Genomic DNA, 26,468 nt, shown 5'->3' on the forward strand with positions numbered 1-26,468 from the left:
AAGGATCAGAGAAACAGCCAAGGCAGGTTTACTGCCAGAGTCAGGAAGAGGGACGCACAGAGGAATGCGCAGTTACAGTTCAATGGAAGGAAAACCATGGATTCCCAAGGCCAAATAATAGAGACATATCAAAGTCACAGCCAAGATCAGCACTGCAGTAATAGCAACACTAGTATCAGCCCATAGTTTGATGGGTTTCAATCGATGGGGAATGAAAGAAGTTGGGGGAAGCTCAGATAAACAAAGCCAGATACAGAACTGATGACCCAAAATGAACAGAGATTTGGAACAGCCAGCACAGGAGAGCCGATGATAGGTTTCGGCATAGACCTCAGGGGAATCAGAACCGACTCATCGCACCTACAGTCCGTAACAATCTTCATTCTTTGGTGGGAAATGTATATGTGGTAATGACACGCACGTTTTGTCTGCCATGAATGCACACCCTGCTCTGTACAGCTGCATGCTTCACAGAAAACATTTGCTCATCCTTGTGTCTCTCCCAATTCCACTCACCTTCCTTCTTTTTTGAGATGACAAACGTAGTGGCCACTCATTGTGGATGTTCCCATGTGGCTGATGAACCCAAACAGCTCGTATCCTGTTTAAGAAACACGAAGGGGAGCATAAGTCTTTTCTTGCTAACGTTGCAATATGACTCCAGAGGAAGCTTTCTTTCTAATGCTGGAGAAGCAGCTTAGCACTCCTAACTCAAACTCTGCATCCCCAAACACAGTTTCTGTTAAGATTGCAGCATATTCTTGCTTTAACTAGCTCTCAGATTCATTATCAAACATCAAACCAATCCAAGTCAAACCCACATAGATCTGTGCGCATACAGCCGGGCTGTGATCACAGCCCCTACCAGGAAAGAGAAAACAGCAGATTCACAGAGAGCACCAGAGGAAGTGCCAGATACGGAGTTCATTCTGCACGCAAATTAGCTATATCTAAAGTGCGATCACAGATCCCCTATAAATCAAGTTAAAAACAGAAGTTTAAATTTCAGCAGCCCATAAAAGAGAGGACAGGAAAGAAACCTCTTCCTTTAATACGAGGACCATTTTTGTGCTTAGAGTCTCTGGAGAACTCAGCATTGGTTCTTGCTCCCCACCCATTCATGCCATTCACCCAAATTACCACCAAAAGTAAACGGGTACCTTCTTTCAGGATATTGCATAAGGACAGGGGCCTGGATTTTGGTGGAGAGGGCTTTCTGGAGCCATTTTACAGTATCATGTTGGTTATCAGGATTTCAGGCACTCAGTAAATGGTCTCAGTCTATAAAGGCTAAGTACCATAAAAAATAATTATTCCAAATCTTTTGGTTTTAACCTAATGCTAATCAATGTTTCCCACGTCTGCAAGCGACTTAAGATTGGTCTTTATAATGTTAGAAACAAGAAACGAACGCTCTTATATAATAACAGCAACCTCAGAAACAAAAATCAAATTGGTTGTTAGTTTGGTTTTTTTATAAGACCATTACAGTCAAGATCAGAGATACAAATTTAGAACATATTATAGTTATTAGAACGGGTCACTAAAGACCCTTCAAAAAACGTCATGTGATATCCCTATGTTAGAACCACCGCTGAGCTTTTGTACTCCAGTGCTTTTACGCTTACAGGAAGTTCTTTGCCTACTTCACAACTTTGACCGCTGCACATTAGCCCCATCTTGTGGTTTATTTAGCGGTAGCATGACTGAGGATCTCAAAGAGAAAACCACAAGAAAATAGCAAAGCAGTACATGTAGGATACCAACTATACCTGCCATATTTAGAATAAAGAACTTGGTTGAAGGGATCAAATCTCTCATCAGACCACAGGAGGACAGAAACTCAGGTGGTCTGTAACAGCAGCGTTATCTTTAGGATGCTCGGCCTCTGAAGACTCAAACATTCTAGCTTTTCTTTGTCTTTTTATCTTACAGCAACAAAACAAGAAGTAAAGCTAGGCCAGGAGACTTATATGCTGTGGCAACAAGAAACTTAGACTCAGGTTATTCAGTGAGTCCAGGGAAAGAGTTTCTGAGCAAACACAGTCCAAAGAGCTTAGCAGCCCCAGAGTTGGATTCGGCCCCAGAAGCAAGATGGGAAGTAAATTGCCTGGATCATGTCCAAAACCCCATGATAGCTACTTTCAAAACAGAAGGTGTGTAGGTGTGACGCAACAACATGACAGCCAGTTTTAAGATGAAGGAGAACTTACTTCCAGAGCCATCTTTGATCCTGGGTCCCTCTGACCCTGTCTCTGCAAGGATATTGGCGTTAGCATTGTTCGCCATATTCATCATGTCCATAGCAGGCTCAATTTCTTCCTCAAGTTCAGGGTGGCTGAAGATCCATTCCAGCGCACGCTCCAAATTATTGTTCTGTGAGTTAAACAAGCAAAAGAGCAGCCTTTAGTACATTGTCTACCATCATCAGTCTTTGAACAGAGTAAGGATTGTGTTCGACAGCGCTTAAAACTTGTAAAATACATACTCTACCTCCATGGAAAATAGTACTCAACAAGCACTCTGCAGGAGCTTGGCAGATGGAAAAAGACATCCTCCCACAATTAATCCCCACGGCCCCCGGGTTCTCATCTTGAAAACGCATAGTTTTAGACATCCAGGATTTTTCTCAGCAGATGGTAAAAGAAGCTAAGTTTTCCTCACTTTCCTCCACATTTTAAGATTCATGTGAAACACACAAACCACCTTCCCCACTCTAACCCAGACAAGTCAAGCATCCCACACTTTGCCAAAATAGTTCTATGTGCACCATCCGCTAGCTGGATTTTTAAATGCACGTTTCAAAGACATCTGAGCGTGCACACGTACAGAGCACATAATATGAAACGAAACCCAAGTGTTACCAATAACCCATGGAACTTACTGTTGCCTTCAGCGCTTGAATTGCTAGATCCCTTTGGAAGCCCATGGAAATGATAATTGCAACCATCTCTTCAGGAGGTTGGTTATCTAGCCCAACAGCTCCAAATCCAGCTGCTCCACTGGAAGCAACTTCTCCAAATGCAGGTATGACCAATGGCTCAGCAAAGTCTGCAACAAACAAACATTCATCAGCTTGTTCTTTTGCCCCTCTGAACTGGAAAGTCAACGACAAACACAAACAAATAACAACCAGGACTTCAAAAGCAGTCCTGAAATCAATGTAAGTTCATTTCACTGGCCTGGTTGGGACATAGATGTGTGGAAAGCCTTAAAAGGAACAAGATGAACATGCATATTACAAAATACCTAGGTGGACAAACTCAAACTGAGCAGGCTAAAACAACTTGGCACATCACAGGAGTGAAACAACTGCAGGAAAGTTGCCAAGATTGGTATGGAAGCCATGATGACACCAGAATAGTAGACAACCCAGCCGATACACCTATGGATGTAAAATGAACTGATTCCATAGCTGAAATATGTCATTTAAGCCCACACGAAACTCATTCCCCATTTACACAAGCAACACAAAAGCCCACAGTGAAGTGTGAACTCAACCAAATCTGGAGTTCCCTGGCGAGGGAGTGCTCAGGTATACCCAGTGCTGAATCATGGCTCCAAACTTTGCATGGATGAAGCACAGGAAGTGGAGAACATCTAGCAGCCCTGTCCATCAACAGACAGCCCAAGTTCTAAGTACGGCACGAATGCTCTAGCCGGAGCTAGAGAAGGCTGATATGGAAGAAAAGCATCCAGACCACAGGATTCTTTGTACTTACACTTGACCACAAGTCAGCCTCCCCCTTAGCAGCATGGACCTAGCCAAAGGGTGGAAAACAGAGAGCCGGCCCGCACAGTCAGTGAGGGCAGGAGAGTCTACATCTCATGTAGCTTAGGTTTGTTGTCTTCTTCTAGGCAGAGGATGCCGCATAACAGTCAAGATCTGCATATCCCAGTAGCAGCTTAGGAAAATTCACTCACACCTCCAGGTTTCCTGGGGTGGGGAAGGGGGCTATTGTTTCACTGTCACACGTTATAAATTTTCTACCGACTGCCAAAATATACAAGCAGTTGAGTTTAAATTAACCTTCAAATCACTGACCTGGTTCTTCCATGTGTGCAATGATCCAGTTGAAAGCGACTTCAGCACCCAGGTTGCCTGTATAGTACACAGCTTTCCGACATGCTTCCAAAGGAAAACCCATCTCTGCCAGTTGCATAACTGAAGACTCATCGATATCTAGAGCTACAAGAAAGGGCCTTCTAAAGTATAAAAGTCTAATTTCATCCATTGTATAGTATTTCTTATTGTTATTCATGGTGCCACATATTACAATACTTATCTCTTGTGTTTATTTTAGTTCTGCAGTAAACCCACACCCATTAGAAAACAGCCTTGTACAAAGCATTATGGTATTTGTTCGGGATTACTGGTAATCTTTTGTATCAGTAATCTACATAGATTCTTAAATCTTGATGAATTCCTACAGGATTTTATTTACTAAAAAAACTCACCACTGGATTTCAAGGGGTGCTGAGCTTAGCTAGAGATGGCAGCCAAAAGCAATCACCCCTCTTACAGGCAGAATCTTGCAGGTGACAGAAACGACTGCTGGATCTGGCAGTCTCCAGTTGAACTTCATCTCTGAATGACGGAGATGAAGGTGAGCTGAGATCAGAGTCCAGAGGGAGCCAGGATCAAGCAGCTGTGACCCGCAGCACTGCAAGATCCTGCTGATGAGCAGCAGATAGAGGAGCAGCTCATATTCTGGATACGCTGATGCTACTACAGACCCTTTAAGCATCCTGTACACATGCAAATAAATGCTGAATGAGTACAAAAATCATCTGTTATTTAGAAGCATGCAAGGCAATACTCCATGCATCTCCATGAGGACAGAGAAGCCATTGGCGGAGCAAAAGAAGCATGACCATTTTTTAAGCAGCTGAAATACCAGTCACAGAACAATGAGATACGTACACTCCACCAAATGGTTTGCCATACGATCTGAAAATTGAGAAAGGAGAAAAACACGGAAAAGGACTTACGTGAAGGCTAAGTAGATGCATATGGTAAAAATAATACCATGTTCTTAAAGTCATAGAAACATTTCACCTCATACAGGCAGGTCATGTTCATCCTTACATCCCTGACGTTTTTGCCATGAATTAGACTAGGGATGTTTCTGCCCAGTAATCTCCCTAACTCAACTCGGAGCAAAGTGTCACTGGTACTATAAACCAGTAGGAAATATAGCTGATGGCTGACCTAAACCTACTTAAGCAAAAATCTATTTTGCTATAACTAAGGTACCATCATCCATGCACTTACACTAAGACTAGGTCAGTCCATTGAGCAAGAGGATAAAAAAGAATAGGCCTTGGTAAGGAACTTACCGATAAGGGACAAAATTAAAACCTTTGGAGAACTGAATTTTGCCACGACAAAAATTTGCTCTGACACACGATTTCTGGTACTAGCTTTCTTTCACGTGCATACAGCTTGATATTATACCACCACTCTTATAAATACCGAAGCAAATGGGGCAATCGTGTCATGAGAGTAGTTTCATTACTGGTTTCCTATTAAATATTGAGGCACTCAAACTTAAGCCCTCTGGAGGAAATAGCAGCAACCTGGGTTTAAGGTCATGCTATAAAGACGTGATTTTACTTGTTATAAACCATTTCATTCTCTAGACAGTCCCAAGGAATGAGGAAGGAGTATATTCTAACGTTCTTGTTTCTGAACTTCAGCGTAAAAGAAACAGTCTTCAATTACAGAAGCACAGAGCTGCTTTTTGTCCATAGCTCCAAAAGTTGAAGCTAAGGAGAATCAGTTTGTGCTGGAAGGAAAGGGGAATTCAGCAGAAAATCAAAAGAGATGTAGTCAGTAAATACCTTTTGGGTCATCGGGAATGATAATGGGAGGAGCAATGTCTGGAAGTTCCTCTTCTCCTGGCTGGAGACCCCTGGCCCGAAGGTGGTTGATATCTAGAAAATCTGGCATGTCTATAGAAACATCTACAAAAGCAGAGAAACAGGCTCAGCATATGAATCAAGCAAAATGACCTCATGGTACAACCTGCCCCATCAGAGAGGGGACTCTGGTACTCAAGCCACAAACACAGCCAGGATTCTTCATCTGAAAACGGTTATTAGAGAAATTTGGAATACTAAAGCACAATTTAACTAGAAGGTCAGACTACATTAAACTGTATTTTAACTCCACAGATCTGATGGATGGGTTTAAGTTGTCATAAAAGAAAAGAAGATAGAATTAGGATCTTCACAGCATAAATTTGAGACTCAGGCCAGGTCCTCATTATAGACCAAAGTGTGTACACCTTACAGGTTTCCCTTGGATAGAATGAGGAAAAGGTAAATATAAAAGGCACATACCAAGCTTTTTGGGTATCCAGTCAAGGCCGAAGGTGAATTTCTTTATCTGCACCACTAAGTACTCAGGAAATGAAGCAAAACGAGAAGTCCTGGGAAACACAAGAAATACAACTCAGTGAAACAAGGCAACAAAATCACAAGCGGCTCAGATTTCAGTAGCTCATGCACACTGAATGAGTAACTTTAGCTCTGAGTGAGATGAATAGTCATGGATTTTATAAACACAAATTTCACAAAAAAGTTTTCAAGTACAGTGGAGAAGTATGGTAGTAGCTTTCTACGCATTCATATCCTGAATGGCAGCCCAAACCCTTGCAGACAATTCAGCTTATAGGAAGATCATAGAAAACAACTACAAATAATGTTAAATTTGCTTATTCAAGTTGTTCTGAAGTTGAATGTCAGGAAATAAATTTTGAATGACATATTGTCTAGAACTTCAGGGCACAGGCTTAAAACACAGCTCAGACAGAATGGAGTAACAATTAATTCTGCATTTTTTTCACTGCCTTTCTAGTAACAGTAGCATTGTCCATGAGGTATCAGTCCACCAATAAAGCAGTTCATTAAGCAAAAATAGAAAAGCTGTCATTTGTAGTTTTTCACATGAAAGTGCTATATAAAAAAACCCACATGATATTCTTATTGAACTACTATGATCTTTATCAAAATAGAGAATGACTGTTGAGTTTCAGGGGATCTCTGACATTTGCCCTCTTAGTGAAAAGAAAAAGTTTAATCTTGAACACAATTTAACATTACACGTACAGCCATTCTCCTTCTCTATGCTCCCATTTTCCCCACGTTTAATCCCTGCACCCTTCCCTTTATCTTGCATTCACACATACCATTCTTTCTTCTAATTCAACTAACTCTGGGTAAAATAGAGTAAATGTATCATAAATATAAGGCCTTCCTATCATACTATAAATAACTACTTTCTAAATTCTTGTTAGCACCACCTTGCAATTTTATTAACTTTATCATCTGCAGCACGAAACTTTTGAATTTTAAATAGCAAATTATTCTGCATCTTTCGATGCTTTTAAAGACCTAATGGATGAGTAACGGCTAAATTACAAATTAACCCTAGATCTATTTGAAGACTAGAATGTTCTTGCACCATGTTCACAGTTAATACAAGCCTTTAGATTTCTGCTACATTTCTCTTCACCATGTGCACTTGTCTCCCAATTTTCAATATGTCACTGAAACAGTATGCTAAACCAGCGATGAGTCATTGATATGTTAAGTGATCTAAAATTAGAAGGTACCTAGCCACAGCAAAGCAGTTGCAGAGCCCCATTTTCAACCACTCCTTGCTGCTGACAGAGAAATGTAACCAGATAAGGCAGTAACTCTTGTTCTCAGCATGAAATACTGCCCTGAAAACTGCATTGTTCTCTGACTGACATCCTATTTCTTAATGCTTTTTTAAGACCAAGCTGTTCTTGGTTCTTTTATCCACCCAACTATAAACACACAAGATGGGTTCCTTCTTTTATATGTCCATCTTGTACGATGGCCTCATGTAAGTGACAGCAAACTTAACAGATGCAAACAAACACTGTAGCATACAAAGATGATGGGTTGAAATCCAAACGCAAACAACAAACATAAAACATAACATAATAAAAAAAAAAGTTTTCAGCATAGCACTTCACAATGCAAAATTTTGCATCCATCTAAAGAACTTTCTCACAAGAAAAACAACCTTCATTTGCTTCACTCTGCTTTGTTGCCACACATCACCCTTCAGCATTTTTAGTCAAATGAAGACATCAAAAGACCAAGTGCAGAGATCCAGACTGTATCTCCTACCACACTGTACAGAGCTCTATCACTAGTTGATCCGTAGCATCTGATTTTAAAACATGAGCAGACAGTTAAGCTACAAGCATTTAAAGTTCAAGCTCTTAACAACGGGACCCCATCATCCCTTGAAGTTTGATAGTTGAGAACAATTTATTTGCTGATCAATTGGTCATTACAACTCTTGCCAGGCTTGAGCTGCGTGTTACATTTAGAAGCCCCACCACCAATACAATGCCGAAGCCCACTACGCCTTTGCCTGTTTCCCTCTGCATCATGTCCAGGTAGCAAGATAAGCACGAGCACTACCATATGGATTTTCAATTGGCAGTCAGACACACACTTACTTAACTCCTGCAGATTTTGCTTGAAGGGCGCTGCTCCAGAAATCCTCAACATTGCTTGGTTCAGAAAAGGCCTGCAGACACGCACTAAACGGGATCTTGGCACGGACAAGCTCTGGTGGAGGTCTCCTTGCAGCCTCTGCTTCTCGCCTCTTCAATTCATAGGCAATTAATTCATCTGAGAAATGTACATGACACTAAAAGCTAAATGAAGATTGTCGTGGTTATGATGTACCTTACCAGTCTCATTTTTCGCAAGTTTTAGAAATGTTTTTTGTTTTGGGGTTTTTTTTGTGTTTGTGTGTGTGTTTGTTTTCACAAGATAGTCATTAGCTAGTATGTTCAGTTCCTTTTTAAGGATTAAGAACTTTTTATATATGGGTTCACTGTCCAGGACAAGGGAAATTCAATGCTAATGAGGATCTTTGGGTGCACACATGCACTTAAAACAAGGGTAAATAAATTGTACTACAAGTGGTGTGGCACATCCCTGGGTCAAATCTAGGTTAAGGTTTTAAGTCACAAATCTCTGACACCTTTATCATACAAACTGCTACCATTCTTAGTGATATATTCCTGAGCGGTGACACTTAATGGTGGTCCCATAGTCTGAAAATAAATCTGTCTGAAAACTTACCAAGAGTATCCAGGTAGAATCCTTCTTCCCTGAAAGTATAATCAAAGAAACCCAAACCAAGTAATTTTCCCTTGATCAGCTCATTGGTTTCATTTGCCACATGGCCTCAAACCATTCTATCCATACAAAGAGACTACATAAGGGTTGAAAGAGTCACCAGAAGGTCAGTCAATGGACCAGTTCCTTTATTTACCTTTGTTTGTTGCTGCCTCCATAGCAACAGGTAACTGCATGATATAGTCCACCCTCTCTGTGTAGCGGACCTTTCTGGACTGGCAGCATTGCGTGCGCTCCTCCACCAGGAACCGGAAAACATCACTGGGGTTTTCTGAACCTACAGGGTTCCTCTGAAAGGAGTATTAGATCAAATCATTTAAGTGATGATCATTAAAATGACCAGAAAACCCAAAGGCTGCTGGCTGTTTTATGGCAAGCACAAAAACACCCATCTTGCACCCAGATCTGACAGCTCAGCTTGCATTTTACTGCATGCAGAACACTTGTACCCACAGAGAATCCCACTGAAGTCCACCAAGTCTGCATACACAGCGGTATCTTTCTACACACAGCAGCTTGCAGAGCATGTACCTAATGAATCTGACTGAGTCAAGCGAACAGAAGAAGGTAGGAAGGTGGCAGGTTACACTAAAGATAGAAAGCTCAGGTAAATAACACGGAGCATCCTTTCAGCAACTAGAATTGTTCCTACTGTTCTGAATCTGCACTGAAACAGAACAAGCAACTTGTAGCTCATTATCCAGATGGGAATGTCACACAAATAAAATACCTCCTCTTTATTGTTCATGTTAATGTCTGTTATCAGGCAAAAACCAGAAAAATGTCTTCTAACCACCCTATAATCAGTACATGCGTTTTGGGATCTGGAACATTATGCATGCAAATGTGAATAACTTCATCTAGACTGTAATACATGAATAAACACCCTCAATTCTTGGGAAAAATGGGAAAAAAGAAGGAGGAAAGATGGAAAAGAAAGAAATGCTTTAAATCAAAACTGCACGTATTTGTAAATTTCCTTTTCAGAAAGACAGCATTAAAATTCACAGTACTGATTCTTTTACACGCAGCGTTGAGCTGGAGCTCAGTGGAACTAATATTTTATACAGAAATATTCAACTGACAAATAGTCACTTTGTTTTCAGCAGGGGAGTCCTTCATTCAATGACGTACAGCTGGGATTTGTAAAAGAACTGGACATGGTAATTAGTTTGCTCCCAATGATGATATAGATTTGGAATAATAAGAATAATCATACTACCCAATTCATTAATATTCCAAGATAGACTGCAATATGGTAAACAAATGGATAGCATGCAATCATAAAACAAACAGCAATTTAAAAGGACAGTCACATATGTTTATAAATTTTATAGCCTGTACGGTGATGTTTGACCTCCCTATATCTCTCACAGTTGTTACCAGCAGCCTCGGGCCCGTGTGTGGTCATGCAAGAGTCTGAAGTGAAGGGAGAATTATAGAAACAAATGTTTCTAAACCAAAATACATTTAAATTAGTGCCATTTTCTACATATCCAAGGTTAAAAAGAGTATAACAAAAAAATAAGCCATTCATATAACAGCTCCACCTTCATTGTCTATTATAACCAGGGAAAAGAAGCAGAAATCAGATTTTCTCACCTCTACCAGATTTATAAGATGTAGAAAAAATTCCTGTGCGTCTTGTTGTCTATTAGAGGAAAATTCTGGATGGACTTTACTTATAAAAGCCTTAAACATTTGGGGAGATATTCCACTGTGTTGAGGCTAAATAAAAGAAAGAGAAACCTTTTAAAGAAGGATTTTTATTCATTCCTGGACCAAGTATCCCAAAGTCACTCCACTAGATCTATCTATGGCCCATTTCTGCCACTGGAGAAAAGACAGTTTCAGTTTCATCTAATTTTCCCTTTTAATAAAAATGGAAAGAGTCCTGAAACATTATTTAGGGGTTTTAGAATATCTTTTATGATATAGTCCCTACAGCGTTCACTCTATCTGACTTTTCTATGGCATTTGCAAGTTAAAAGAAATTACCGAAGGTTTGCTAAAGGTTAGTAGTTTTCAGAAAGGCTAAAAGCCTGCACTGTTTTCTAATATTTGACATTCCTTTCAGACCCCTGTTCCACCCAAAAGTATGTGGGCATTGAAGCACTTCGGTGTATCAATTAGCAGCTTTATTCAGGACAAAACCTTTCCAGAGATCTCTACAGAATCAAGTAGAAAACAAGAAATGTGTGCAGCACGCGTTCCCAGATGGGTTAAGAACAGACATGAATTTGCAATTTGCAGGTGTTGGTCATGTTGGAAGGACAGTAACATACTGCCTTTAGCCATTCAGTTACATCAGTAGGAAACTACCCCAAATCCGAAAATCCCTCTCTTCCAAGAGAGTTCCAGTTTTGACTTTCTCACCCTCTATACCATTTTAAGAAGCCTCCCCAACCAACCCAAGTTGCATCCTCAAGACAACGCTAGCTATCATCCCTTTTAAATAACGCTTTTAAAAGGGTCAGAATCTTTTACTCAGATTTGTTCTCACCCTCCAGTAGACCAAATAATTTTCAAGACAATTCAAGCAAAAGTGTAGCCTTTAGGATATGTCAGAGGCTGTTAAATACTCAGCCAATCTCATTCTTTACTACCATTGCGCTAACATACCAATATAAAAATAGCAAAAGCAGTATAAAATGAAAGGCACATAAAACACACACTAAAAGAGCAAAATTTTATTCTTGGTTTCACCAAGGTAAGGTATTCATAGACCCATTGAAATCAGGAGCAGATGCTCAATTTTAATGCTTTTTCAATTTCTGGCAGTACACCAGCAACCACATTAGGCTAAGATGTTCTTTAAAGGCTCTCATAAAGAGAGAGAGACTCAGTATTGCTTGAACAAAAGAGATGTTCTAGGGATTTCTGAATCTTAGGTTATATATCACTTCAGTGTCCTCAGCTGCCTTTCATCAAAGCTAGGACTGGGGAGAGAAACACATAAACCAGCTCAAATGACTATACACCAGGCTTCTTTGTGTCAGAAGCAAGAATACGTCAAGGTGGCACGTTTGCCCTAATGTATAATGCAATGAGTTTGGAATTAAGCCTTGTTTCCATCTATACACTTTTTACTCAGCCATTTCAGCAGGGAGAAGAGAAACATGCCATGTGTGGCAGTCTATAGAAGAGGATCGGATCTTGCCCTCTAAACCCTTTCCATCTCAAGGACAAGAAAAATAAGAGAAGAAATAGCAAAGCTCTAAACAGAAAATCAAGCCCTAGCTGATGACCCTTTAGGCTTTCAGCCTGTTTTTAATGTTAAAATGAGTCCAAGAAAACTACTGCCATTTCCAGATTAAACTCCTGTGGTGAAAAATTTTAGGTCCCCAGTACCATGAATATTTATAGAATACCTAGCACACTTTCCCCATCAACAGTTGCAAAACAGTTTAGCTAAATATAGACTGTGCTGGACCACTGCAGATCTCATATGAATGCTTTTACAGGCAACAACTCCCCAAAACTTTGGATGAATTCCAAAGACCCAGAAAGCTAGAGAACCTATTTGCATGTAGGAGGTGGGGGGGTGGGGACAGGTAAAGGAATAAAAATAAAATTAATAATTGATTTTATAGACACAAAGCAGAAGCACTTGAAAATGATGTATTATAAATGTCAGTACAACTCTCTGGATGATAAAATACTATCTGTATGTATACCAGTATGATGTGGGGGGAAGACACCAAACAAAAAAAGCACCCCAAAACCGACAAAGCATAGATTTGTATGCTTAGAGCGAGGGAACAGAGAAAATATCTATACTTTTTTTCTTTTTCTAAATAAATCTTCAATACAACAAGGAACAAAAGCACTAAAAGCTGTTTCAAAGCCTTATACGTGCTATGAATTGCTTGATAAAGAACTCACCTAATACATGTAACTTCAACCTTATTAAACTGAACTTACGAATAACACAACTATTGTTAAATGCCAGTAGATGGCTACTACTGCCTGACAGAGTTTTATAGCATCTGTCATTAAAAAGCTCTCAATATCTCACTGCTAGTAGTGGCTGCCGGGCTAAACATGGAGGTGTAGCTTTATTTGAAGGCTTCAAGTCCCTGAACTTCCAGCACATTATTCGTATTCTGTATGTGTCGAAGAAAGCAGGTCAGTCAGTATACAGAATTTAATGTGAGGAGTTTGTTGAAATCTATTCCACTATTCCTTAGTCACAGTGATGTGGTGTTAAGTTGTAGACTTTATTTAAAGGAAACAAGCAGGATTCATTTGTCATTCCAAAACAATCAGTAGCTACTGTACAAAGCAATTACGCAGGAGACACAAGACTTTCAGATCATGCAAACTACTCCATACTGGCTGCTCTATCTTTGTCCAAAATCTCCTTGGCGTTCTGATTTCAGAAGGAGAAATTCCTATATCAATAGCTGATAGACGAAGGTAGAGGAAAATATCTGTTTCCATGGAAACTATCGCCATGCTTCTGTGACAACAGCATGCGTGACTTCTACTGTGTATAAAACTACAACTTAGTATCAGATTCTTTCTCCATAAAGACAGCTCTTTTCTACAGGTCGTATTTTCAGTACTCGTTACCAGTTGACCTTTCATTTCTAAATATCCCATCTATGGAGTCTGTGGTTTCACTCCCTGTGCTGCTTGGGGTCACATTAACAGAGGTTGGTGGGGACACAAATATATTCTAGGTCCAGTTTTCCCAGCATCACTCTATACAAGATGTTTTGAGGTAGACAGTTTGAATAGCAACCCAAATGTAAAATAACAGATTTCCTTGGGTAGGTAACATTGTCCCAATAACTAATATTTTGCTTAAGACAAAACATTCACTATGACAAATAAAATTCTGTATTACATAAACATGGGAAAAAAGGTTATCTCATCCCCCTCTCCATTGTGTCTAGCATGTTAGCTTATGGTACTTGCCCCTCAGAATACCTTTGTTCTGAAATTGCCTATTCTGAGAAAGCTGATTCCAAGGTTTTTTTCTATTGTGAATTATTACAAATCAGGATATATACACTGTTCTCCCCAGGTTGCCCAGCAATTGGAGTTTCAGTTTATATCCAAAACCTCACATACTACTGTGTTTCCAGGATAGATCCCACTGCCACAAAGCTGAGTGGTGCGGCGACACGCCTGAGGGACAGGATGCCATCCAGAAGGATCAGGACAGGCTCGAGAAGTGGGCCTACGTGAACCTCATGAGGTTCAACAAAGCCAAGTGCGGGGTCCTGTATCAATACAGGCTGGGGAATGAAAGGACTGAGAGCAGCCCTGCTTAGAAGGACTTGGGGGGTACCAGTGGATGAAAAGCTGGACGTGAGCTGACAATGATTCTATGTGTGCTTGCAGCCCATAAAGCCAACTGCATCCTGGGCTGCATCAAAAGAAGCGTGGCCAGCAGGACAGAGGAGGGGATTCTGCCCCTCTACTCCACTCTGGTGAGACTCCACCTGGAGTACTGCATCCAGCCCTCAACACAGGAAAGACATGGATGTGTTGGAGTAGGTCCAGAGAAGGCCACAAAGGTGCTCAGAGGGCTGGAGCACCTCTCCTATGAGGACAGACTGAGAGAGCTGGGGTTGTTCAGCCTGGAGAAGAGAAGGCTCTGGGAAGACCTTAGAGCCCCTTCCAATACCTAAAGGGTGACTACAGGAAAGATGGGGACAAACTTTTTATCAGGCTCTGTTGCGATAGGACAAGGGGTAGTAGCTTTAAACTAAAAGAGGGAAGATTTAGACTAGATATAAGGAAGACATTTTTTACAATAAGGGTGGTGAAACACCAGAACAGGTTGCCCAGAGAGGCAGTAGATGCCCCGTTCCTGGAAACATTCCAGGTCAGGTTGGACGGGGCTCTGAGCAACCTGGTCTAGTTGAAGATCTCCCTGCTTGTGGCAGGGAGGTTGGACTAGATGACCTTTAAAGGTCCCTTCCAACCCAAACTATTCTATGATTCTATGGCTCTGCATGGCCCCTCCTTCATCTACATGAAAGCCTCCAGCACCACTTAATCTTGTATTACCTAGACCTGATTTGTCCTGAATTTCTCCTGAAATCAGGTGGAATATCGTCAGACACTTTCTGGAAACAACTCTTTAGCTCTTTATACTTCTTTCTCAAATTTAAAGAAGGTTTAGAAGTTTGCTTCCAAATACTGAGGACTCTAATAGCTCTTCGGGTTTTTTTTGTTCCTCAAAGAGGATAAGTTCCAAATTCTATGAACTTTTGCACTCATCACTGGAGCAGCAGAATACTTTATTAGCAGAACCAATGGTTGTTTTAATGCTTTGCACAAATAGCCCCTGACTAATATATTCCTGACTAGAATCCTGCACATTCCACCTTGCCAAGCATCCCATGCTGGATCCACACATGTTCTTCAATGCCCGGCACCTGTTCCCTTTTCTCAGGATATCACTTTTACCTAGTTACCAGGCTGCACAAACTCAGTCAAATACCTTGTGTTCTTCTTTCATCACCTGCTCAATAAGCTCAGATTTCATGGGTGGCTTAGAGTACTGGCCTGAAAGGAGGCCGTGTCCCAATTTAGCCCTGTAGGGAAAAAAGTGGCGGGGTGGAAACAAACATGTGAGAAAAACAGAAAAGAGGAGAAGATTTTTATTCCAAGCAAAAAAGAAGTTTACTGTCTTTGACCCCCTGATGAAACAACATTACCTGCAATTAAGTAGGCAAATCTTACCATTCCACCTTGTGCCATATCTCACTTTCAAACCCATGCAGGGGTGTTCATTTGCCCTGCCATTAAATTATTTAGATTCTATTTAACTTGACCAAGTAAACCATTGAGAAGTGTCACTTACATCTGAGTGTTGAAATCTTGTGTTGGATCAAGAGGAGAGTAGTCAAATATTCGTGGAAGGTTTCCCACATACCTGGGCAACCACAACAAAGCAGAAACATTCAAATATCACAGCTAGATTTACTCAAGAACATCCTAACAGATCCTCAGCCCTCAGCAGTGATACATCAGCAGGCTTCCTCTGGGCTAACAAGTCACATTTTGCATCATAGCAATGACTTAATCTATCTCTGGTGAGTGCTTCCATCATGGAAAAATAATAGTAAAGAAATGAGGAAACGACATTTAAGTTTTGCTTAGAAGCTTCTAGCTATAAAGGATATGGTGGTGTTGTTCACCCAGAACTTAAATTCTGTTTCTTGATCTTGAAATAGCTGCAGGACGGTGCTGCTCAAAACCATAGGGCTGGGCTGAGAACCAATGTACTTTCTACTCCCAGGCAGCATCGCCAAATAAATTCCAAATTTGTATCAGGACCAAAGATAAGAGTGTAAAAAGAATGTTTCTACTGAGTTTCTTCAGAGAAACAAAGGCTAACTCCTGACAATAAACACTGAGGTATGCATTGTTCTAGCCAGTTTGTTGGAATGAGAAGTATTTAATAGCACTCTACTGGAGCATTGCTTCCTTTAACCACAAGAATAAAAACAGGCTAGGTAGGTACGGCCATGTTGAAAGAACACATCTAATTTCTGCCTGGTCCCTCTTTGATCAAAGATCTCCATTACTTTGTTGATACTAAGTGCTCTAGGTAACTCTAGGACCAGACTGTGGAAAACAACCTCCCTTAGTAAAGTCCATTTTGATATTTTTCAAACATGGAGGTAGAAAAGCTGGCACCTAATGAATCTACAGGCTGCACTCCATATGGCTAACAGAGCAAACAAATACAAGTTTTCTCACTCTTCTTCTCCAGAAGGCAAGTGCTACATAAAACCTGGGAGGCTTTCCAAAATCTAAAAGCCTTACTTCCAGCGCACACACTATTACTGCTGTGGAATAAAAGAGCACTCTGAATTTTATTGCAAACCATAGACTGTCCTTTATACAAAGGCTTCTCTCCTTGGAGTGATGTGTTCATTTTTGATCAGTCAGGAATATTTCATATTCTTCTGTTGCGCTTTTGTCCTTTTACTCTTTTAATTATTCAGTGGAAGAATATACTCACACTACCCTTTCTGTGAAATGAGATTTTTTTTTTTTAATGAGACTTTTAATTCAAATAATGCCTCTGATAGTTTCCCCTCTTCTTAGCCAGACCTGCATGCAAAAGGTGCATTGCTTTTCACTACCACGGATCAATATTAACATGTTTGTGCCGGTACAGTTTTTTGCACAAATGACACTGGAGCAATAGAATGATTCCTGCAGCTGTATGAAGGCATGGGCCAGTACAAAAAACCCTAATGTGACACTGATGATACTGAGATAGAGATAGGTATGTATGTGTATAAAAAGCAGAGGCAGAACAATCAAGTTTGCAAGGTAGCATATGATTTCCCACCACTGAAATTAAGTAAGTTCTGATTTCAAAGGCAGGTTGGATTTTGCGTTCCAACCTTTTCCAGAAGAGAACAATATAATCACTAAATCCTCTAAGCGGCCACTGAACTGACTGAAAGAGACTTGTTTAGGTGAGACAAAATACCATTGTGCTTAGAAAAACAAGAGATTGAGGAATGCAGCAGCTAGTGACAAGAACGAGTCTGAAGCTACTTACGCTCGCTGGAACTCTGGGATGCTGAAAATGGCTTGCATGACAGCATTGAGGTAGCAGCTATTTCCCAGGTTCTTCATGCCAGTGTATCCTGGGCCGTACATGGGCTTGAGTTTCACACCAGCTTCTTGAATCACTTCCCATTCAGAGACTCTTGGTTTTATATCATTATCTCTTAGCCCATTCTCTGTCTGAAAGCAACAAGATCTTTTTTAATCTGTTTTAGTTCTACAACAATTATGCTTCCACTATCATCACCACCAACTTTGTGTTCTATACTCTAGAAAAGTCAAACCAATAGGCAAAAGGAGGTAAGCCCTGCACGTACAGGAGAAGATCAGGGTCAGACGGCTAGCAGCTTGTTCTTCCAATATACCTTTTAGCTCTTTACCACAGACCACAGGCTCTTTTGAGCGTTCCTAGTTGTGACCTCAGTCCCAGCTGGGAGCTTCACTTCTCTCAGGGCTGTGACCTCAAGCATCAGCATCTGCATTTTTTCAGGTTTCACGTTCTATTTGTAATGGCCAGGAGTAGCTGCTGCTGTAGAAGCTGGCGCTAGCAAACAAACCAGATGAAAAGCTGCAGATCCAAGAACTCTTCCCTTCTTTCAAATGGGAAAAGCCAAAATGTGCAATGCTAAAGTTTCTCCCCTTTAGAGCTCAGCTTTCAGCTTTTGGATCCACAGCTCGTTCACAGTTTGTATGTGCAGGTCACTGCAGTGTCGTTTACCGCTAGCACTGCTTCACCACTTCACTTAAGAATTTTTCAGACGGGTCTGAAAACTGGAGGCAAAACTTTGCAACAGCTGAGACTAAGTTTTCAAGGTTGCTGAGTAAAAGAGGTTTTCCAGAAAGATCGCTGGATAAAAGACACTATTTATTCATTATATTGACAAGGAAATTAGCATACCAAAAATACTAGCACCATGAAGGCTTTTGAAACTGCAGTTTGACTCTTCTCTATCATTTTACAGTTATTATTAGTTTTCTCTCCCTTTGGGCAATTAAATACACTAAACCAGTACCACGTTTGTTCTTTTTTAACAGTTTTCATGTTCAGGTTCTCAGGTAGTGATACTAGGCTATGTGCTTCAGTGAAAAAATAAAAATAAAAACAAAGCCACCTGCCTTTACAAACATAATCCATTCAGACTTCTTAGATGATTTAAACAGAACTGGAATCAGCACCCACTAAGATACAAATTATTAAAAGGAATTCTTTACTAACACAGACCAGCAACATGTTCAGGAACAGGACCCTTTTTGCCGCAGTCCCTTTCTAGCATACCACACCACAGACCATGCTGTTTTCTAGACTTGAGACAAGGTATTTTTTCATTTTGTAATGTATTTACTAACAAGACCTAAACTGAAATTTATAACTTTCCATAAAGAACCTTTCAACCACTTTTTTACTTACCGATTGCTTAAGATCTTTTGCTTAAGATTTGTATCCGTTTACACATGCAATAGGCTTTCCTTCACACACTGTAATTAAATATTCTAGATATTATTCTCTAACTGAATGAGGTTTTTCATCTTGAAGGAAAATGGTATACAACACATGAGAAGTGAAATGTGTAAGTTAAAGACTACAAAGGAACTCTTTTGGAAGGCGATTTTCGGATTTGAGAGTAATGATCCGCTCATCTCAGACCTCAGAAAATAAAACATGAACTGACTGGCTGAACTTTACAAAACTAAATACTATCATAACAGTCTGAAGGAATGACACAAATATAAGCTACAAGTATCATTCTTCTCCCGTTTCTCTCCCATCCCCAACTAAACAACAAGTAAACAACAAACTAAATAAAAGATGGATTTCCTACCACTTGCATCTGCAGCATATCAATTCCAAAGTGTGCCAAATGTTTTGCTATATGAGGATCTAAAACCGGCTCCTCTTCATCAAAGGAATAGACATCTACAAAAGCAGAGAGAAACAGATGAGCTGTAGTATCAAATATTACCCCTTGTCTTTGTTTACCAACATTGCATTCTCAGTACATGACTGACTATGCAAGATGCCTTAATCACATTCTCTAAGTTTAGTTACGACCAGCAGAAAAATGCACATCCACAGACCTCAGTAAATATCATAAATGTTCTCAACACAATCACCTCAACTACTCTCCTCAAAAGAAATTACATGTCCTCACAGTATTAAAACCTAAGAATATTATAGTGATCATAGTATTCCCCCCCTCCCAAATAAGAAATTTGTAGTGAAAACGAAGAGCGGGGTGGCAAAATTCTCAGATACGTGGCCAGTCCTCATTTTGAACACAGCGACAAAAGATTCTGAATTTTTGTGGAGCTACTAGATACAAGCAGACGCATTAAAACTGCGAGTATATAGGGCGAACTGACTACCGCAAATGGTATTTTAATTTCTAGCACAGTTTAAGGAATCCACTTATGCCCTTTTCCCACAGAGATGGAGGGAGAACTGAGAAAAACTTTATTAGAAATGAAGACGTGTTTATTGCGTTGGACACCATTGGATTGGACTTCGAAGATTAATCTTGTGGTTATGGAGAATGGCTGATTTCATGACTGAGGTGTCTTGCTTTATTGCATGGCAGATCTAGGTTTCAGTTCTAGCTCTATGATGGGTCCTTACGGCCTTAAGTAAAAGCCCACAAACGTTTAGGCAGGGCAAAGTTCAAACTGTGGAGGGAAGCAATATATCTAGTGATGATACTTTCATTATGAAACCAAGTTTAATAAATACAACAGAAGGACAAAATGGTTGAGAGAAAAAAAAACATTTTTAGTGTTTACCACGCTGAGCCCAGGGCAGGTTTCACCTACTTGAACCAAGAGGAATAAAGCTGCAGGCATGATAAAAGGATATAAGTGGTAAGACACGCACTAGTAAGACTTGAACAGGCCTTCCATCTTTTCTCTTCTCTGGCCTCTTCCTCTGTAGTGAATGACTACTCCCCTGCTTTGGTCTCTACTCGTATCGAACCCCAGAATCCCTCTGCTACTCTGCCTGCACTTCCCTCAGCCAAGTTTCCTTCATGCCCAGCAGTTTCTCACAGTGACCTTGCCCCATATGACCAGATCTAGGCTGACAGAGAAAACTTAGCCAGGAGAAAGATGAAACAAACTCAGAAGAGAGCAGGAACCCAGAGGAAGGATGTTCACAGCACAAATACCACTTCTGAAAGGTCCTGACTTTTCAACTACAGACCCTGGGTCTGATTTAGCCCATCCCCAACATGAGACTTTAACAAAAAGGCAGGCTACTTAAAGTCTGCTAGTACCAAACCCACACTGAAATGAGAGAATTGTACAATTGTGTAGGTTGCAAGGGACCATCAATAGGTTGAAGGTTAGCCAAGAACTCAAAGACTTAATGCAACTTTTAAAATTTACCAGCCCTATGAAAAACATTAACTGCCTCAAAACAGGGAATTGGGCTTTTGAGTCGTGCTGCCAGCTGCTGATTAGCCATTAGACCCTCTATTAACATTGGTCCCGATGACCTCTCTGGCATGTGTGTGACTGTAGCTGCCCATCTGCTGGAATTCCACTGCGTGGTAGCAAGCATGCCCAGATGACATGACTGTTCATCCACACACACGAGATCACAACATTCCCATAGTCTTCTGGTGAGGTCACAGCACAGCCAAAAGATCCTGTAAAGTTCAAACACCTAATGGAATGAGATTACACATCAACTAATCTTGGGTGACTACTTTCAATGTGGAAGCTTTGATTTTGTTTTTCTCAGCTCTGGCGAGTGAAGAGAGAGCAGCCACCAGGGACTACTGTCCCAGAGCAGCAGAAATGGAACGCAAGACACATTAATCTTTTGCTCAAGCCCAGTTCGTGTCACACATTTTAGTTCTTTCTGCTGTGTAGCAAACTTAATTTCATGGGAGAGACAGAATTCACTTACTTCGAAAAAATCAAAGAGCAGTAAATGAAAGAAAGAAGATGAGAGCCCCCAAACACAGGTCTGTAGTGCTGTCATATGGACTCCAGTAGATAAGAAATGTAGACAAGTCAGCAAAGGTGACACACAAAAGATGGTATCATTAGAACGAGAAAGGGGAAAAAGGAAGGAATAAGGGGGAAAAAACAAACAAACAAACAAAAAAAACCCAAGAAAAATCTGAGACAGACAACACAATATTATTAAACAGAGATTAATCATTATTACTCATATTATGGTAAGAAAAGAAAGATGACAATGCTACCTGTAGTTCCTTTTCTTCCACAGCTCAAGATTTACACCTGTTCTGGCTGTGTAACATCACTCCTTCCTACTTAAAGCATAATAGGCAATGGCAACCCTGTCCCTGAAGAAACAAGTTGCTCGGCATCCCGCAAAGAAGTATCTTGCAATTGCTGAGACTGGCAGCCACAAAGCAACTCATTCAAGTACCTGTCAGACAGGGTTTCCCACTGCCAAACCCCCACTCCATTCCTCAAACCAGTTTCAAACACACAACCTCACAATAACTTGAAATCTAAAGGTATGGTCGAGAGAGGCAGCAGGCAGCGCAGTCTGCTGAGTAGCACTCAACCTGTTGAAGCAAGCAACTTTTCTGACTCTCTTGTGCATCCTGTCCAAGAGTGCAAGACAGAAGATTTGTTCAATTTCTGCCCCGATCCCAGATCTGTTTGGTGACAGAATGCTACAAAATGGGGCTAATGCCCCAGAAATCTTTCATGATGTATTCAACACAGATTTCTCAAGAGAAGACAAGGAGATCTCCTCTGCTCCCTCTGTGTACATGTAGGGTAAGTATAAGTGGAATTCAGGCACCACCTCTTTCTCCTTCTTACTGATGTGAAAAAGGAATAAGTTATGTCAGCAGAGGGACTAATGCTTATTACTCCTCTACCATCACTTCTTCACCTCCAGCCCAGGGAAGCAGAAACCAGACAGACTGCGTCACAATCAGCCACAGACCTTCTTTCCTGAAGCTCATTTGTCATCCAGCCCTATCGAGAGGTTATGATTACCACTGCAATATAGATCAGAGAGAGAATAATTCCTGAAAAGGAAACAAGGAGGGTTGGGGGAGGGAAGTCTTTTCTATAGGGAAACCAGGAAAATGTCATCCAGAAGAACAAAGATCTGCAGGGAACAGCTGGTGCCCCTCATTCACAGGGAAGGATGACAGCCTGTCCTTTGTTATCCCAAAGGCCACCTAAGAGAGGAAGCAGCTGATCAGTGGAAGGCAGAAGGACAGCAGCCATAAGGAAACAAGCACTGCTGCTGAAGATGAGAACAAAAAGAAAAAAATATTGAAAAAAAACACTAAAGAATATTCTGTTTATTTTTTAGATGCATTTGAAACTGGGCAAATCCTAAACAACTTCAATAACTGAGAGACTCGGATAGAAATCATTTGAGACCAGGCTCATGCAAGGAAACAATATTCCATCTGGGAAAGAACAGAATGAATTTTGCTCAGTGTTTCTGTGGCACAGCTGGTTGAATCTGACTACAGTCTCCTTTCCCTGACGCTGAATAGGACTTAAAGATAAAAAACTCTCAACTGATCTGTGTTAAAACAAGGGGCTGCTCTAAACAGCTATTTTTCATCCATGTGGTCATAAGCACTAAAACCAAAATATAATCATGCTATGTGTTCTTCCGTTTTTTATTTCTCTGTACAGCTGCAGCAAAAGCTTATGACTTTTTCAGCTTCTCATGTTTTTACTCCATCTAATCCTCTCACACCGTAATCCTCTCCACAGCAACAATGCAGAACATCACACTCAGAGAATAGGCAAACAAGAATACATCTACAGCTTTTTTCCCCTCTTAAGATCAACAGGCGTTTTACAAATGAGCATCACAGCACCCATGAAGATGAGCATCCATTAGACTGAACAAAACGTTACCAAAACAATAAGGAAAAATAGTACAGTTTCCATTATGATGAAAAAGCATACATGCTGATAAGAACAGACTTTTCTGACTTCAAAAATCATTACCCTGTAATTGTTTCTATATTACATAAGACTGAACCACTTGCCCTAGCAAATGTAGCAGAACTGAAAAATACCACTTCTCCGGATTCTGCTGTTTCAAAATAATACCATTCTTCTATCATAAATCTACTATTATACAAACTCAAAAAACTATTTACACAAAATATAAAACAGGAGAAAAAGAGCAGATAAAAAAGGTAAGGGGCTTCTCCAAATGGAGTGCGTGTCATTCTTCCCAGCCCCAATGAAGATTCGCAGACTCACAGGGTTTTCTTTCCTTTATCGGTTTCTCAAACATTTGTACTAGAAGCATAAACCCATTTGGTAATAAACAGTCTTATTAGACACCCTTAGTCGCATGCACAAAAGATACCCCATCTCAGAACCTGCCAGGTGGCTGACCTGCTCCATCAGGAGTGATAGTTCCCAACTTCACTGCCAGGGGATAACCCGTCTCCTTGTAGTGCTCTATTGCGTGCCCATTGCCCCCACTGCCATCGAAGAACCACTTCCCACACAGCACTGAACCATCTGTCAGGTTTAGCCACAGATTCTCCCGCAGGTCACATTTTGAGCATTTCCAGCCGCTGTAAGAGAAAACAGGAAGGAAGGACAGAAATAAGTAAGGCAGGAACCGGTCCTTTATTTCCACTTATGGTAGGTCAAACCAAACATACACACCCAGCCTGGAGTCATGCAAGAGAACTGTCGTCTTAGTTGCTGGCTTTAGTTCTGTTACTCTGGACTGTATTAGAGAGCCTACAATGAACAAACCTTACTACCCTCACCTGGGGGGAATTCTAACACCATTGTCTAACTGTACAAGTGTTTTGGCATGTTTAGATGCCTGTAGCTCTTCTTCCCAGGAGTCAGGGTCCTGCTTCCTGTAGGGTGATTTTGCGCTGAGGAGTGCGTCACAAGCTATCGTCACCTGGAAGACAAATGAATGTCAATCAAAACCTAACAGGATTCAGTGACTGGACAGAACTTGGCATTCAGCCCATTGCTAACCACATACAGAACTGGATATCAGTAAAACTATTTATATACTTAAATATGCATGTAATCTTCTAGACTGCAGTTGTTGTTATTTTAGCAGGGAAGTAAGCACGACATGTACTATGTGAGCTTCCCTGGGACAAGCTGGCATCATAATAAGAGAAGGAATACAGGAGGGAAAAGGAAATCCAAGAAACAAAGACAAAGCAGACTTTTAAAAATCACTGACACTCTCTTCTATTATAGCTGGTTAAGAAAGTTCTTTATGTAAAAACAAGCACCACACATCAGAAAATAAAGCACCATCTTGATAAAAACTGAAGCAGGAGACAATTCCTATCACCACTTGCACACACTCACTGACCAGTGCTGGTAACTCTTCTATATTGGGTAATGAGATTTCATAGTGATCAGGAAATATAACGAGTTTTGCTTCATCTTCATATTCAAAGTCATCACTGTTGAGATCACTGTTTGTTTCTAGATCTGAAAAACAAGATGGGGAATGTTAGGAGACTGTCCCGAGACCAAGGTTCCTAAATTGTGGCTGGGGTACCACTCTGAAGCATTGCTTGCCTGGCATCAGCCTGCAAGTTGACACTGTCAATAGTTTCTTCCAGCTAGAAATGTTTGTGAAATCCTAATCTAAACTGAAATCTGCAAGAGGATGTTCTGACGACCAGAATTTCCATCTTAATCTCAACCCCAGTCAGGAATTATTTATCCCCTCTCCAAGCAGCGCACTGTTGCAGACGTCACATTCTGGAAAGCAGCCAAAAAAATTCTGCTCATTTTGGACAAAATCAGGATGTGATACTGCTGTGCCTTTTACCCAAGATCTTGAAACACTATAAAATATGGAGACCAGGTCACATTACCCATGCCCAAATTGCAGAGCAGGAATAACGCACCTCTGTTTCAGCCCCCCTTATTTTCCAGACCTGGCTGAAACATGCTATGGCTCCCATGCATCTTGAACCTGTGGCCTTTCCTCCCATGAAGACGTCCATGGCTTGTAGCATTCCTGCATCTCCTCCATAGTCTCAAATAGTCAGTACAGTTACACCAACACTATCCGTCTTGCAAACTCCACTCTGTAATCAGTGTAACTATCTATTTAAAACACACTTATTAACTAATAAAGCTTTCCTTTGAAGATCAAGCCTTCCATAGTGTTCACGTAAACTCTTATTCCAGTGTAAGGATGACTTTTTTGCTTAAATATGAGCCTTGATCAAGCAACATCAGCTAAAATGCTTGTCCAGAAATAAGTCGACCCAGGGAGAAGCCAGGCGGGCATACAAGTAACTAAACAGCTAGAGTTTTTATCTCTAGCTTCATCAAAAACATAATTATCCCATAGTGACAAGACTACATTAAAATCTTGCTCAGTGCTTTCCAGGACAACTGAGAAAGTTAAGACCAAACATGTGCCTGTTGTGTCAGACATTTCACAAGATTCAATTGCAAGAACAGCCTGGGCAAGGATGGGATTTTCTGGATCCTTCTCCCATCTGGAGATGCCAGATCTGCTGTATTCCGATGTACCAGTCAGTCACTGACATAATAAGGTTCAACCAAGAAAGAAGATGCATTAGCAGTAGCTAAAGCTGGCTTTTATTCACTCCAAGTAACTGCATATGCTTAATGAGTCGCTCAATACTAAACGAATATGGGCAGCAACCACTGCACTCTGGGAATGCCTGAAATCTCAAATGTATATTTGGGACAGAGGTGAGGATGACAGAGGCCAGACTCAGAAAACTAAGGTC

General features: G+C 40.7%; 1 protein-coding gene across 1 annotated transcript in view; it reads right to left on the reverse strand.

The window, feature by feature from the left end:
• USP13 (ubiquitin specific peptidase 13) overlaps positions 1 to 26,468 on the reverse strand; it is a 53,275-nt gene that overhangs the window by 4,178 nt on the left and 22,629 nt on the right. Inside the window, exons 4-20 of the mRNA XM_054206569.1 lie at positions 25,061 to 25,182; positions 24,486 to 24,628; positions 24,100 to 24,284; positions 19,566 to 19,660; positions 17,738 to 17,925; positions 16,019 to 16,090; positions 15,656 to 15,749; positions 10,798 to 10,923; positions 9,332 to 9,485; positions 8,505 to 8,679; positions 6,346 to 6,434; positions 5,845 to 5,967; positions 4,925 to 4,951; positions 4,046 to 4,189; positions 2,885 to 3,051; positions 2,214 to 2,376; positions 517 to 601 (exon numbers count right to left, since the gene is read on the reverse strand). Coding sequence (XP_054062544.1) covers positions 517 to 601; positions 2,214 to 2,376; positions 2,885 to 3,051; positions 4,046 to 4,189; positions 4,925 to 4,951; positions 5,845 to 5,967; positions 6,346 to 6,434; positions 8,505 to 8,679; positions 9,332 to 9,485; positions 10,798 to 10,923; positions 15,656 to 15,749; positions 16,019 to 16,090; positions 17,738 to 17,925; positions 19,566 to 19,660; positions 24,100 to 24,284; positions 24,486 to 24,628; positions 25,061 to 25,182 — 2,152 coding nt within the window. The remainder of the gene's footprint in view (positions 1 to 516; positions 602 to 2,213; positions 2,377 to 2,884; positions 3,052 to 4,045; positions 4,190 to 4,924; positions 4,952 to 5,844; positions 5,968 to 6,345; positions 6,435 to 8,504; positions 8,680 to 9,331; positions 9,486 to 10,797; positions 10,924 to 15,655; positions 15,750 to 16,018; positions 16,091 to 17,737; positions 17,926 to 19,565; positions 19,661 to 24,099; positions 24,285 to 24,485; positions 24,629 to 25,060; positions 25,183 to 26,468) is intronic.

The sequence above is a fragment of the Rissa tridactyla genome, chromosome 6 (assembly GCF_028500815.1).
Source record: "Rissa tridactyla isolate bRisTri1 chromosome 6, bRisTri1.patW.cur.20221130, whole genome shotgun sequence".
NCBI classification, from domain to species: Eukaryota; Metazoa; Chordata; class Aves; order Charadriiformes; family Laridae; genus Rissa; species Rissa tridactyla.